The sequence below is a fragment of the Leptonychotes weddellii genome, chromosome 16, assembly GCF_054177405.1.
Source record: "Leptonychotes weddellii isolate Sample4059 chromosome 16, ASM5417740v2, whole genome shotgun sequence".
Taxonomy (NCBI): Eukaryota; Metazoa; Chordata; class Mammalia; order Carnivora; family Phocidae; genus Leptonychotes; species Leptonychotes weddellii.
This window is the reverse complement of record NC_138384.1, coordinates 33377753-33392956: the sequence shown is the minus strand read 5'-3', so window position 1 is coordinate 33392956 and position 15204 is coordinate 33377753. Positions and strand designations below refer to the sequence as shown.

At 53.6% G+C, this 15204-nt stretch overlaps 1 protein-coding gene across 3 annotated transcripts; it reads right to left on the bottom strand.

Annotated features, from left to right (window-relative positions):
- Positions 1–1928: 1928 nt before the first annotated feature.
- POP4 (POP4 ribonuclease P/MRP subunit) lies at positions 1929–13779 on the bottom strand. Of its 3 annotated transcripts, none has more exons than XM_081806642.1 (7): positions 13543–13779; positions 11282–11370; positions 9492–9715; positions 7984–8061; positions 7757–7818; positions 6027–6128; positions 1929–5056 (listed from the first exon to the last, which is right to left on the bottom strand). In XM_081806642.1, the coding sequence occupies exons 1-7, from the start codon at positions 13547–13549 to the stop codon at positions 4920–4922; spliced, it is 699 nt and encodes a 232-aa protein (XP_081662768.1). In that variant the 5' UTR covers positions 13550–13779; the 3' UTR covers positions 1929–4919. The 3 variants fall into 3 exon arrangements, with proteins under 3 accessions (XP_081662768.1, XP_081662769.1, XP_081662770.1); XM_081806643.1 differs by having other exon boundaries at positions 11318–11370; positions 13543–13777; XM_081806644.1 differs by lacking the exon at positions 11282–11370 and having other exon boundaries at positions 13543–13777.
- Between the last annotated feature and the right edge of the window lie 1425 nt (positions 13780–15204).

The following is a 15204-nucleotide window of genomic DNA, read 5'->3' as shown; positions in this document are numbered from 1 at the left end:
GTGTGCAGCCACCCTTAGCCACCATTAGGGCCACACCCTCGGCTCACTGTGTTGGGTCAGACAAGTATTTGACGGAACCCTCAGGACGTGGAGAGCAGGGTTCTGGATGGCACTGAGGTTACAACGGTTACAGTGGTGGACAAGCCAGGCCAAGTCCTGATGCTCACGGAGTCTAGGTTCTGGAAGAAGAAAAGGACGATGAACCAGCAGGGAAGGTTCCTGACAAGTGCTGTGTACCTGGGAAATGAGGTTGCGTGCTAAGGGACCGCTGGGGGACCGCTGAGAGGGAGGGAGGCCAGCGGGGGGAGCTGAGTGCGGAGGTGGGGGCTGCCGGGAAGGTGCCCACGGTCTGAGTGGGACAGCGCTGTATAGAAGGCACGGTGGGGGAGGGGGACACTGGGGAGCTGGGAGAGGCAGGCTGGGGTTAGGTCTTGGGGGGCCCTTGATGACCCTGGTCAGATGCCGGGTTTAATTCTAAGCGTACTGGGAAGTCACTTGTGGGTTTTGGGCAGAAGATTGACACGATCTGAAACCTGCTTCACAAAGGTCACCTGGCTGTGGTGGGGCCACACGTGGAGGCAGGGAGGCCTCGAGGGGCGGTGGGTGGGTGACTGAGAGCAGGTGCAGGGCAGACGAGGGAGAGCCGGATGGGGGGCAGGTGTGAACTCCAGGCAGGTGGGAGGGCTCCTGCGTTTCTGGCCTAAGTAAGTGGGGAGACAGAGGCCGATCACTGAGGTGGGGGGGAGGCGGAGCGCACTTGGGGGGTCCATGATTCTTGCCCAGCCACGGCAGCTCAGGATGCCACTGCATATGCAGGTGGGAAGGTCAACGAGCAGTGGTGTCCATCCCCCAAAGAATGTTCAGAGCACCCATTCCAGGTCAGCGAGTGCTTCCTGATCACTGGGGACACAGCAGCCATCAAAGTGGAGTGAGTCATCGTGAGCTCACAGGAGCTCCCACTGGGATTAGGAGAGGCAGGTGATAAAGCTCCGGATTCGGAAGTGGGGATGGGGAGCAGCAGGGCTGCCAACACTATCTTCTGAGTCAAGTGTGCTGGAAGTTGTGGGTGAGACCAGCTAAGCGGAAAGGTGAGGAGTCCAAGGACAGAGTTCAGGGCATTCCAACACTTAGAAGATTGGAAGAGGAGGAGGATCCATGAAAGGACAGAGAGGGAGTGGCCAGGAGGCAGGGGACAGTCAGGGGTGTGGGGACACAGAGGTGCCTCAGGAGGGAGGGCATGGTTAACTGTCACCCTGAGAGGCCCCCTGAGATGTGGAGATGGGCAACCGTGCCCTGGCTTTGGAAGCGCAGTTCATCTGAGCAAGATTGCTCCGCGGAGTGGTGGGGGCAAAATGGGCATGCTCCCCACTTCCTCCCCTCACCCCACTCCAGCCCCCTGGCCCAGCCCATCCTGCCCCATCCTCGTCTGTCCCGTCTCAACGTGAGTCATGCAGCGACCCGGGATTTAGGTCCATCTTCCTCCCTGGCCATCCTCTCCTCACCCAGAGCTTGGTCTGAGGGCCAGGCCAGCAAGTGTCGTGTGTGCAGGTGCTCGAAGGGGAGGCCAGGACGCAGTATGGCTGAACCCCACTGGGGGCCCTACCCATGCTGGAGCCCTGCTGGGGATGCCGGCCCCCACACTCCTCTGTGCAGCCCGTCCTTGCGTCTGTCTACTTAGCAACGCTCGTCCTTCACAGCTCAGGAAAAATTACCAAGAATGTTATTGACTCTAATTTTAATTTGTCTAGCACTCTTGTTAATGATGTCTATTTAAGACATTTATTAAAGGCCCACGAGGTTAATTAAATGGACAATTCCAATACAGTTCTATTAGAACCCCCCTATTAAATTAATATTATAGACATTTAACAGATGTCTTACTTAGGCATTATAGCTAAGAAATGCAAACTAAATTAAAACCAAAGCCATTGTCCAGAAAGAAAGCTTTTTACCATAATTTATGGCTTGTGGGGGGAACGTTCATGTTTACTCTTCAGGACCCGAGAGATCCGTCATCTGACAATCTTTTTCCAGCATCCGGAAAACACCATCCTGAGAGTCCCAAATCTTCTATCACAGTCCAGACGTCAGAGCTGGAAGACACTTTAGACGCCATCTGGAGTCCACGATCCTCACACTTCAGTGATGGAGGAGGCAGCTGGGGTCTGAGAGACCCACGAAGCTGTCTGGGCCCTGCCCCTGGAGTCTTGACTGCAGCCCAGGAGCTGGCTGCTTTTAACAGGTGTCCTGCCGACCCCGATGCAGACGCAGGAAGTTCCAGGATCTCCCTTCAGGAAACCCTCATCTGGTCTCATGGCCCCACTTGCCAGATGGTGACACGGAGGTCCCCAAAGACATCAGTACTGGGCGAATGAGTCAGCAGGATTCCGCACCTTGCCCCGTGGCTTACAACTTCTCTAGCACCTCTCTCCTCCCACTGAACTGGGCAGAACCTGACGCACCTCCTATGGGTTTGGGACCGGTGGCCAGAGCCCCCCCAACCCCTTCCCACCTTCCTTCCTGCTGGCCCCGGGTCTCATGGGCAGGTGATGTCCTGGGGCCTCCACGACTGCTCTGCCGGCCTGGTCCTGAGCCCGTGTCACTCTTCACAGCCCACAGCTGCCTGGATTGAGCCCCCTCCTCCAGGGAGCCTCCCTGTCCGCCCTGCCACCTGTGCATGCGTTTCTTGCCCCACCACTGTGCCTGGCCCCGATGGGAGGGTGAGAGAGGAGCTCAGTGGTTTGCAGAAGTGGAAGGGAAGCTGGCGATGGAGGGGCGGCTGGCCCTAAGTTCCTGTCTGAGCCAGTCCTGGAACCCAGGGGTGAGGGGAGTTCGGGGTCCAGCAGCTGCGCTGGCTGAACTGACTAGTGGCACAAGGCCCCTGAGCAGGGGTGCGGGCAGGCCAGGCCAGGGTCTGAGGATGGGAGCCAGGGTGGGTACTGCGGCCTTTCTGAGGGGCTCCTGTTCTGGGTGGGGCAGCTCCACGGCTATCATGGACCGAACTACGTCTCCACAAATTCCTGTCAAAGTCCTCATTCCCAATGTGGCTGCACTGAGAAAAAGAGAAAAAGGTGAAATGCGGTGATAAAGGTGGAGCCGTATCCCATAGGGCTGGTGTCCTAAGAAGAGGAGGAAGAGACAACAGATCTCTCTCTCTCCCCACAGGCATGCACCGAGGAAGGCCACGTGAGGACACAGCAAGAAGGTGGCCGAGGAAAAAGCACTCACCAGACCCCAACCTTGAGGGCACCTTAATCTTGGACTTCCAGCCTCTGGAGCGGCGCAGGAGAATGTTCTGTTGTTTACACAGCCCATCTGCAGAGTTTTGTTACGGCAGTCCAAGCTAACACAGTGGCCATGACCCATGCCGTCCCTCACCTTCCCCTCCAGGTGCTTCATCCTTTTCTTCCCCTGGAGAGGCTCCGGCCTGTCCTCTGTGGGCCCTACACTAAGGTCCGGTCCTCCACACACAGACTCGGCTCTGGGGAATATAAAGGGCCCTCGGGTCCACTCACTTCTTAGAGACCAGTGGGTCCCTGGGCCTGGGGCTCCTGAGTCTCGTCCCGAGGTGGTCACCACTCTGCTGCTCCGCGGGCCTCTCCGGTTTCTCCACTGTGTGGACTGACACATGAGGCCGGTGTAGCTGTGTCTCCCACAGGCCCACACCTCCAAGGCCGCAGCTGTACTGGGGTCGTGCTCCCGGGGCAGTGGAGGTGGGAGACTGGACTGCAAGCTACCACAGCGCCCCCCACCCACCGGCCCTGTGCCACAGCTGAGGCCTCAGCCCGGTTCTGGGGAGCAGCTAGCGCAGCTTCATCGGGATGCTCCCTGGGGGCCGGCGTCCTGCCTGGCCTGGGCCCTCGGGGGATGGCACGGTCCTCAGGGCACAGGACCCGGTGGCCCCCGGGTGGGCTGTGGGGACAACAGGGCATCCTGGAAACAGGCAGGACAGTGGTGAGTGTTCTTTGTCAAGTGTCCATGGGGAAGGGGGGAGAGAAGGCTACTAAGGCAACAGCCATTCACACGGAAACTGGAGTCTGCGCCATGAAAACCGGATTTCACAAGCCAAGTGGCACCAACGATTCCGGAAAGCAGCTGCATGTTTACACGTTGGCCGCCTTCTCCCTTACAGGGCAGTGGGCACGAGCAGAGTGCTTGAGGGAGTCGTAGCACCCAGGCCGTTACCCGCGTGGCACATTCGGACGCTCCGTGGAAGGCAGGGACCTCCTCAGCGGAGCCCAGGTGACCACGTTACACACGTAAAGCAGGGTCTTCTCATCCCTGTGGTCAAAAGCATGGCTCTGCAGCCAGACCGTGGGGGTCAAATCCCAGCTCAATGCTCTCAGGTGGCGAGGCCCTGGCCGAGCGAGCATGGAGGCTGAGTCCGTTTTGGCAAAACCAGGCCATCCGAGCACAGGGCTCAGCAGCCGGGCCAGCTGCCCTGTCCCTGGTGGTGCTGGGACCTGCGACCTGCGGCACAGGGACTGATGGCGGCAGCGGGAGCGCGTCCGAGCCGACTCTGGACCTGACAAGCCACAGACCCCACACGGACGGGCGCACCCCGAACCTCGGGGAGGCGCAGTGGCCCCGAGCGAGGCCTTCCTGCTCTCCCGTCAGAGTCGGAGTTCGCATTCCCTCCCCAGGGCCTTTCTCCTCCAGTGCGGGGCCCCAGCGGGTCACACGGACAAAGCCAAGTGACCGGCACCGCTGCTTCTCCTGGAGCAAAAGAAAAAACTCAGGGATTTGTTTATGTTTTATGATTACATAAACAGCGGATTCATCACAGAACACTCAGGAGACACAGAAAAGGATGCAAAATAAAAACCTAATCATGCCACCAGTCAGGTCAACCTGTGCTTATCCTGCCAGGCTTTTCTCTCAATGACCTTGGGGTCAAAATTGTCTCCGCAGCAAAGACCTCACAGGTCAACTGTCCCCTTTGCTTTGAATTTCTTGGCAGATCGCTCACTTGACCGAAGCCGGAATTTGCTTCCATAAATGTAGGAAATGAAGCCATCGATTTCCACTGTGAACACACAGTTTAGCTTGGGGACAACTGAAAAACAAACAAACAAACAAACAAACAGGAGGAAAAAGGACAAGAGAAAAAAATCCTGACAGGTAAGTTCACGTTGATGCACGATACTATTCCTAAAATGTCTGTATTAACACGTAAGCTAATAAGAAATGGAGAGTCCACAAAGCTTTAGCAGCACCAGGATTATACGGCTCTATTTTGCCATAGGACCGATTTATTCAGATTTTAAATATAACTCAACACCTAATTTTCAGGGTCAAAGGCTCTAAGCCAAACTCCCAGAAAAAGTGCCAGAAGCAGGTCTTCCCACATAATTTTCAGATGGACTCAGGGCTTTATGCTCAGTGATGACACATAGACACCACTTTCTGAGGTTTAAAATGAGACAAGGATAAACAGGGAAGCGGAAGGAAGCAAAGAGAAAAATCAAGCTCCAAAATTAAAGGAACCAAAACCTCCCACCGGTTTCACAATCTCAGATTTGTGGGCAAGGGGTGTAGAAATCTCGACAGCCCGGCTGCGTACGCTCGTCTCTGCTAGAACAACGAGCTCTGGCACACCTGGTGGGTGAGCCTGCACTTGCCTTCCCGGAACCCAAAGGGTCACCAGAAAGGGCAAGATCCTGGAACTCCAGGGACGGGCACTACCCTAGCTGCCCTCACGGTCTGCTTAGCTCCGCTCCTCCGGCGCGCGGCAGCTCTGGGGCAGGGGAGGGTCTCAGGCATGGAAACAGACCCACGTATCTGGAAGCAAGCCAGGCAGCCCTTCCTCCTGGCGCATCTGGCTGCGGCTGCTGCCTGGGCTCCAAGATGCCCTGGGGAGAGCCATGAGGGCAGGGGGTGCGCTCGCCAGGCGTGCAATGCACGGTCAGCAGGTATCTGCAATCTGTGCTGATGTGCGAGGCCAAACCGACCCGCTGAAGCCACGGGGAAAGGGCTGACGAAGCCGGGTGGGCCACAGGCCCCAACACCCTGAGACAGTCACATACCTTTCAGGCGGTCTTCTTTGGTGAGGATTTTGAAAACGTGCTTTGTTTCCTGTAGGAGGATTCCTGTAACACCCACATAGGAGGGGCATTTGGATTTTGTGACTGCAAAGGAAAAGGGCATTCAAGGCCTCAGCCTCGGTGGTGCTGGGGGAGCCACAACCAGCTAGGTGGGGGCGGTGGGGAGTGGGGGGCTCCTCAGCCGGACAGGGACCAAGCTGGATGAGAACCCCGGGTCCCAATCCCCTGCCTGTGGCTCTCCAGTCTCTGGGCTGCTTCGACAAGGTGTCCTTCGGAGGGCCTGCAGCCATGGGTGTCTTGGGAGGGACTATGGAGCCAAGAGGTCACGTGTGTGTCTAGCACCACCAAGAGCCACAGGTTGCTGGGACGGGGCCAAGTGTCACTGATGGGATCTGAAGGAACACCTGTCCGTCATGGCCTTCCCATGACGTCCCAAACTCTGGCCAGCATGGAATCTTGCTGCGGGCTGTGGGGCAGTGAGTGAGGCGAGCTGCTACCACAGGCAGCTGGCCCCTCAGCTCTCCTGACCCATGTCCCAGCGTAACCTGCAGCCGTGCACTGAGCACCTCCTACGTGCCTGGCGCTGTCTGAGGTCGGTGCCGGGCACGGCAGTGAACAAGACTGTTCTAGGTTCTGCTCTCAAGGAGCTGATGTTCTAACGGTAGGAGGGAATTGTGTACCATGTCAGACAACTGCATTTTCTGATAGTGGTAACTGTTATGAAGAAAAAACAGAAGGTAATGGGGAGGAGGGTCACCCGTAGGCCCTCAGAGGGAGTGACATCTGAGTAGGGACCTGAATACTGAGAAGCAGTCAGTCTGTGAACACACAGAACTCTGGGCAGAGGGAAGGAACAAATGCAAAAGCCCTGAGGTGGGGCCAAGCCTGGCGTGTGAGAAGCAGAAAGCAGGCCGATGTGGTTAGACCTGGTGCTCGATAAAGTCAGAGAGGCCTTTTAGACCACAGTAAGGAAGCAGAAGACAAACACGGCCTGAATTTTGGTATAAAACCTTCCCTCTGGCTGCCTGGTTGGGGGAGAAGCAGTGTGTCAGCAGGGAGAGGGTTAGGCAGCTTCTACAGGAACCCAGGGGAGACGGTGATGGCTCGGATTCGGGTGCTAGGACATGCTGATGGATTGGTGCTGAGGCATCAGGGAAGAAGAAACACGATCCCACCCAGGTTTTGGGCCTGAACAACCAGGGTAAACACTGGTACCATGACCGGAGCTGGGGAACGCTGGGGCAGGGGCTGAGGTGAGGAGGCCAGAGTTGTTGTGCGTATAGAAAAGTTGTGATGCCTCCTGGACATGTGGGTGGCTGTGTGCAGTGGCGGTTGGATGAATGAAGACGTTCACGGGAAGGTCTGCCCTGGAGACACCACTGGGAGCTGAGAGTCCCTGCTGAGACTGGCAACTGCGGGCAGATGGATGAAACGGACTTTCTGTTCAGGGCTGGGGGCACGTGCCACCAGCTGTGTGCCCCCTGGGAGAGCACTAGGGGTCCCTGTGTGGAAAGGCACACGAAGACCATTCAGAGTGTATTCAAAAAGTGGCCAGAACGGGCTCAGGTAGCTAGTCATCTCCCACCCTCAATGCTGGTGACCTGGAAATACCCACGTGACAAGGAGTGTGTCTAGCCCTGTGGCACAGGGCCACGCTGCCACCGAGTGACGGCGTGGGCATGCGGGGGACCATGTGCTCTTAGGCAAGGTACCTGAAACAAGAGCCCCATGAAGATCTGCCTTTAACAGCTTGGCCTGAATCATCTGTGGCTGCCTAGGAGGGAAACAGAAGCCCTCAGTGTTGAGCATGATCAAGAGTTCCAAGGGCGCACACAGGTCTACAAACTTCTGCAGCCAGCTGGCTCGGAAGGCTGCGTTTACAGTCATCGTAAGCCTTGGGTTCTGCCCCAGAGGGCAAGGGTTCAGACATGCAACTCACGTGTCTGGCTTGAGACCACCGCACAGGTCCCGGATGTATTGTTTCCAGAGTTCATGTAGAGGGAGAAAAAGACTGTACCTGTGGCAAAGTTAGAAGTAAAAAGTTAGGCGACATGAGCTTGGGACAAGAGCACAGAGCATGGCCTGATGCCAAGGACCCCAAGCTGGGTCACTGGGGACTGGCTGCGGATGCTAGTTCTAGACTGGATAACCCGACTGACTACAGTCCAGTGCTTCCCCCTCCTGAACCTCAGTTTCTGCTGCTAGAACCCTCCTAGGCTCAAGGAGGGGAAGAAGGGGGTGCCCTCCTTTGCCCCTCCCTCCTTCCTGCTAGAAGATGCAGCCTGGACAGCTGGAGCTCCAGCAGACCCCTCAGACCAGGAGGCACCATGCACAGATGGTGGAGAAGCAGGGTGCTCCCAGGGCAGCACTGCCGAGTCTGTGCCACCAGCCCGGGGGCCGGGCGGCGGGGGAAGTGCTCATCTGGACTGCTTTCATGAAATAAAACTTCAGTCCTGCTTAACCACTGCTCTTTGAGGTCTTCTGCTACAAGAGCTGACCTGGTGAGGGGAGTAAACAGGAGTTGCTGGCTGCCAGGGACGTCCCCACATAAGGGAATAGGTCTGTCTGGAAGGTGAGTGAGCAAGTTGTGGGACACAGGGGAGGGCCAGGTGAGAGGACCTCAAAGGCTTTCCTCTGGGGTCATTATTACTGGTCCTCGTGCCTCATGGGGACGCTGTTGCAGGGAACTGTTGGTCCGACCAAGGAGAACCTCAGGCTCAAACTCGAAGTGGGCTCCACGGTGCAGACACCAGAGGACACCAGCGGAAACCTGGGCAGGCAGCCGCCCCTTCCGCCACCCAAAGCCCAGCTCTTTGTGCAAGTGAGGTAACGGACAAAGCGACTGATTTTGTCCTGTGGGATGTGGGAGGCTATTTGGCTACAGATCTTAGAGCGAAGGTCTACAAACAGTCCGAAGATGAGCATATGCAGGAGCATGGCCAAGGAGGGATGATGCAGTGTCAGCTGGAGGGAGGCTCACATCCTCCCACAGACTGATGCCTCCTTTTCAGAAACTTCTGAAACACGTGGGCAGCATGCTCTTTGGCAATAAAACCCAGTGGATGATTCTGTCTAGTGCTATTAAAAGCTAGAAAGGGTATATATTAAGATACATCAGTTCCTCTTGTTGTAGGAAAGCTGAAAGACAAACAGCCTGTTGCCATGGGTAACAGACTCACTTATGGTATGGGTCTCATTAGTTAAGGCTAGGACCGAAGCCAGACAGTAAAACAGCAAAAGCCTCACTGTGCCTTGCTTCAAAAGCCGAGTGCAAACCTAGCCTGAATTGGTAAAGGAAGGCTGCCCCCTTGTGGCAGAAGTGGGAGAGGCTCCCTTAACTTCAGGGGAAAAGGGGCTGCCAGCCCTGCTACTGGGCTTCCCAAATCCACACCCGCTCCAGGAAGATCCAGCTGCCTTAGGTAGAAAGGCAGGAAGGGCTTGGCATACCTCTGCTGCTCTGGCTTAATGTCAAAGAGGTGCAGCTCCCTCCTCTGCCTGGCGGAGAGGCCTTTGGATTTTTTTTTCTTCTCTTTTTGCTTCCGGCGAGTGGAGTACTCCAGGACCACAGCCTTGCGTTGCAGCTGGTCCTCACGGGCTTGCTGGCTCATGTGGGGCGTGCTGCGCTTCAGGAAGGCCCTCACGAAGGCCTCGGCCTGCTGGGCTCCCAGAAGCTGCATGGGGACAGGGCGGCATGGTGCCCACTGTTCTGGTGGGGGCAGCCCCCGACCCCAGGCCCTCCGACACACCACAGATGGGATGCCTTCACTGACCCATCTGTGTCCCGACTGAGCCTCACACAGCCTCTCATCTGCTGAATGTGAGCCACCCACAGCTGTCCAGATGGGAAAGTCACACTCAAATACCAATTCGCGACTGCCGCACAAAACAGCCACGTCAAAGTCAACTTCCTACTCCACTTCTCTGAGGTTATTTTGACGAGGATTTAAAAAAAACCCCAGCCCTTTACATTAGGAAGAAAAGACTTCTCTGATTCTTGGCAGGGAGGAAAGCTTGAGAAATGTATGACAACAATATTTATTCAGTCGTGACCAGATGAGGGCAAGCTCAGAGTAGAACCAAGCTATGGCCTCGAAGGAAATGATCCTAACACTTGGGAAAATGGTACCTCCTGGTGCCCCAGGGTGGGCCACGCCTTGGGGGGTAGGAATTTTACATGGTGCCCACGCTGCAATCCTCTTTACGTGCCTTTGGCCCCATGGACATGTCACGGCTACTCACTAGGTCTGCTCCCACAGCACTTGGGGGAAGGAAGTAGCAGCGCATCTCAGCCTCCTGCGCTCACTCTCTCCCGCATAGAGCAGAACAGCATTTGACCGTGACCTAGCACAGACTCCTAGGACATGTGGGCAAAAGAACTGTCCTAACTGAGTGCAATTCTTGAGAGAACTCCGAACGTCACTGCCTCTCACGTTGGGACTTCCACCGTCTACTCCTCATTCAGCTGCCCATGTCCTAGGTCGGCCACAGCCAAGGCGGCACTGCCTGCCCAGGTCCTGCCTCTTGGCTGGGGATTTCCTGAACCCCTGTTGCGCTAACCGGGCTGCCAACCCCGTGAAGCTAATGTGTCAATAATCGCGTTCTCCCTTATGGAGAAGCAGGGTGGCGAGGGTATGATGTGAGACACTCAATCTTCAAGACAGCTCACAGTAAGGATGGCAGTCAGCTTCCGCTTTGCACCTTTAGATACTAACTAAAGATTCATTGTCATCATTATTATTATTGTGACAGGACAATTATTTGCTTCTTTTAAATACCTATGTGGCTCTTCTTCATGAGGAAACCAAAAAAAGGTGTATCAGTCTTTTAAAATCTTAATTTCATGTTAACTCCCTCATTAGGAGTCCCCAGTGGAGTTTCTGCCAAACTGACAAAGCATGTTCGCAGCATCCAGATATAATCCATAAATTCCACTGAGGAAATTGATCTGTCTGCCCTCTTCAAGAGTAAAGGGAGCACAGTGACAAGGATAAATGACAGTGCTCACCAGGACAGGTTTCAGCTGGGCACAGCCCAGGGTCCCCTACACAGTGGGAGATGACACAGGAGCAAGAGGTCCCAGTTAACTGAACAAGGGAAAAAGAGGCCAGCCTATGGAAATAGGCCATCAGAACAACAGATCTTGACTGAGCCTAACTCGTCTACTGGAAAGATGAGGAGTAAGATGTGGGAAGGACATCTAAAGCAGTACTAGAGTATCGAGCCATCTCTGTCATCACCTCTGCTGCTCCCAGACTTCCTGCCATGCATTGTACCTGAACGTCGAACTCTTTGGCCTCTTCCTGAGAAAAGGCATGGTAGACCACACCTGGGGAATTCAAACAAACAACAAGAAATGATCAACTCAATTTGGGTATGGCTATAAGACCCACAACTTTTCTAACTATGAAACTAACTATGCTTATTTAGATATAGGAGAAGATGGGGGTGCTACAAAGAGCTCAGGCTTCTTGGATGCCTCTTATTATAGCCTCTGGCCGCCCAGCTTAGGAGTTCCAAGAGTGTGCCTTCAAACAGTGCTTCTCGGGGTGCCTGGGTGGCTCCGTCAGTTGAATGTCCAACTGTTGATTTCGGCTCAGGTCATGATCTCGGGGTCCTGGGATTGAGTCCTGTATCTGGCTCTGAGCTCTAAGGGAGTCTGCTTGAGAATCTCTCTCTCCCTCTGCCCCTCCCCTCCGAGGGCTCTCTCTCTCAATTAAATAAATCTTTAAAAAGAAATAAAAATAAAACAATGCTTCTCAAATATTAATTCATGTAGGAATCTCTAGATTCTTATTAAAATGTAGATACTTGGGCCCCACTCCCAGATCCGGCATCTCTTTTTTTTTTTTTTTTTTAATTTATTCATTTGAGAGAGAGAGAGAGAAGAGAAAGCATACAGAAGTGGGGGGGGGGTGGTCAGAGAGACAGAGAAGGAGAAGCAGACTCCCCACTGAGCAGGGCGTCTGATGTGGGGTTCCATTCCTAAGCTGAAGGCAGATGCTTAACTCAATGAGCTACCCAGGCACCCCCGGATCCTGTATTTCTAACAAGTTTCAGATGCTACTGCAGTTCAGTAGACCATACTAGGAGTTGACTGGTTTAATATAACACAGGTTAGGAGCTTGAATAGTTGCTCTGTAAGTCTAATTAAGTAACTCATTTAAAAGTTATATGATAGAGCTACCCAGGATGCAGATGGTTGGAGATACCACATTTTGTTGACTGTAAGACGTTTAAAAAAAAAAAAAAAGATTTTTCACATTTTAATGTCTATGAAATTGAGGTGTATCATACAATAGATGGTGTTCTACACTGATAAAACATAGTAGGTCTTTCTTCAAGCTCAAAATACATATTGATCAATGTGGTTTCACCTCTAAAAACTCCACACTCCTGTTTCTTACTTCATTTGTGTGAAGAAGAAAAACATGGTTCTGGGGACAGAGTATGGGTATCAATGGAATAAGTATAAGACAAAGGCCTGGTTTAAGTGTCAAAAGACTCGAAAATCTGGTTTACAGGACACTCTGTAAATCCCACCCCAGCTCCCTTGTGCTTCCTTGAGTACATCTGAACAAGCAAAGTGTTTGTATTATACAATATACACAGTATATTACATTATATACAGAGTCTGATTCTCCTCCAAATGCAAGAATGGCATTAAAACCTGTTTCTAAAGAGCAAACCCAGGAATGACTTTGCTTCAACTGTCACAGGTGCTTCGATTAGACTTGAAAGTCTTTTCTGGAACAATACCCATCTAACAGTTATTGAGCACTCATTACTTGCCATGCACCTGGCTAAAAGCTACACATTTTATCTCATTATTTTTCTGAACAATCCTTTAAAGTAGGTATTATCCTATAATGCACATGAGAAAACTGAAGCTCAGATATACTGAGACACATAACTTGATCACAGAAATAGGGAGTGGCAGAGGTGGAAATGAACATACTGGTCCAAAGACCACTTTTACTGCGTCTACACTCCCCTGCTTATAACTGCCCTGGGTGCTTGCTCCCTTCCTTGGCACAGCTATTCTCCGCTCAACTCCCAAAGTCCTGGGTTACGATACCATTCCTCAGCACGCTCCCAGCGCTTTCCACCAGACAAGGGTCCTTCCCGGAAGAGCAGGCTGGGCAGGCACCACTATCAGTACCTCACAGAAGGGTAAAGCAGGTCGTGGAGAGGATCGGGGCCTTAACCACTGTCACCAGGTGGCAGGTAGCGGCCAAGTCGGCCCCAGGCCTTGGGCCCTCCTTTAGCACACTAAGCAGGCCCCTTGGGGACCTGTCGCCAGCTCTGACATCCATCTCGAGCTCAGAGTCTGAGCCAGGCCAACCGGGACTCTGGGCCTCGGTTTCACTTATGTAAGGCGGGACATTCCCCTAGCAGTTTCATTCGGTCTCCGCTGCGAACCCGTTCACCTACCAGCACCAAGTTCCCGACCCTTTACATCCCACCCCTCCCCAGCTTAGAGGCCTTCAACCTTGCTTACTCTTCATCCTCGGCCGCTTCCGGTGCGCTCTGGTGACGTTTTCTGCGGCGTCCCTCACTCTTGACCTCTCTTCACTGTCTTCAGCAGCCCTCGGTCATCAGAACTTCTCTTGTCAAAGTTTGGGCTGGAGCGACTTCTTGTGCCCGAGCTCGCGCGCCACGCCAAGTCGCCAGGCCGAGATGCTCCAACTCTCAGCCAAGGTCGCAAGCGCGCGGGCTCGCGAATGACGTCACCTGTGACGTCAATGACGGGCGCCGACTTACGGTAGCGCATGCGCCTTGAGGGCTGCTCCGCTGCCCCCAGAGGCCCTGCTAGGCCTGAGGTTGTCTCTGCTTGGTGGGGCTTTCTCAGCTCGCGTGTACTGTAGGTGGGGGGGGGAAGGCCAGAAGCCGTGGGGTTGCGGTTAGGGCGTGTGGACTGCTTGTGAAGAGCTGGAATAGAGCGGGGCGAGCCGACCTGAAGAGGACCAACGGGGACCTAGGGTATCAGGGGAGGACAGAAAGGGGTCGCGGATGGTGGGAATGAGGTACGTGGGGTCTCTAATCGGCCTTCTCTACGGATTAGCCGAGGCACTGAAGTTGGGATAGACGGCTTACGCTCCAGTTTTGCCCTGCTGCTAAACCAGCTGTGACCTCGCTTAAGGCACTTCCCATCACCGACCTCCCTTTTCCCATCAGCTGTGAGTGGGTTGGGCCTGATAGTCTGAACGTTTTCTTGAGACCCAGAATGTTAGTTTCTGTCCGGAAGTTAAAAGGCAAGGAAGTGATGCTCATTGTTCTGGGGGAGGGTCCAAGAATTGTGGCTGGAAGGCCTGGTGCAGACCTCTCACAAGTGACCCGGTGTGCAGCACTGCGGAGTGCGGTTCAGGAGAGCAGTTTAGCCCCTCCACTTCAAGTCAGTGGGTCTCAACTTCCAGTAAGGTATAAAGCCCTTTTAAGGGAACAAAAATTCTCTAGGAACCCTGAGGTTTTATGTACACAGATCCTAGTTTGGGAAATCTTGTTTTAATTGTTTTTGGGTGGTGTCCTTGTGCCATTTTGATCTTAAACATAGGACTGCAGGCCTGAACTTCAGTGGCTATAATGTGGCTTGTCCTGCTGAACGTGAACCTTGTGTGTATATTACCATCAAAGTGGAATTACAGCATTTAAATGTATTGCGCTTCAAGATGCCTGAGAATAGTTAGGAGTCTATGAGACTAAGCTTGAGAAACTGCTCTTGGATTCATACCGTGTGAACTACCAAATGTGAATTTTAAAATAGCAGCATGAGACAGCAGAAGATAGTAAGAGCCAATTTCAGTGCTATAGTCTCAAGGGGGCCCTTTTGAGCAGGACCTTTGTGATTATGGTGACAAGGGAGAAGGCAGACTTCGGTCTTTGAGAGCTTCTTTCTTAGGGTTGTTAGGACTCTTTATCTCCCAATTGACCCCTTCTGAACTCGTCCTCCAAGTCAGCTTGGAGGACTGCCAGTCTTCCTCGGAGTTCCCTGCTTGTGCTGGGGTGAGCACTGAGAACTGCAGTTACTTTGTAATTCCCGATCACTAAATCGTTTTTTAAAAAACCAAACAAAGCACTTTATTTCTTCAGGAAGTAAATGTCTGTGTATGCAGAGTGGCACCTGTCCTTACAGATACCTGTATTATTGCGATTGTTGCTTACA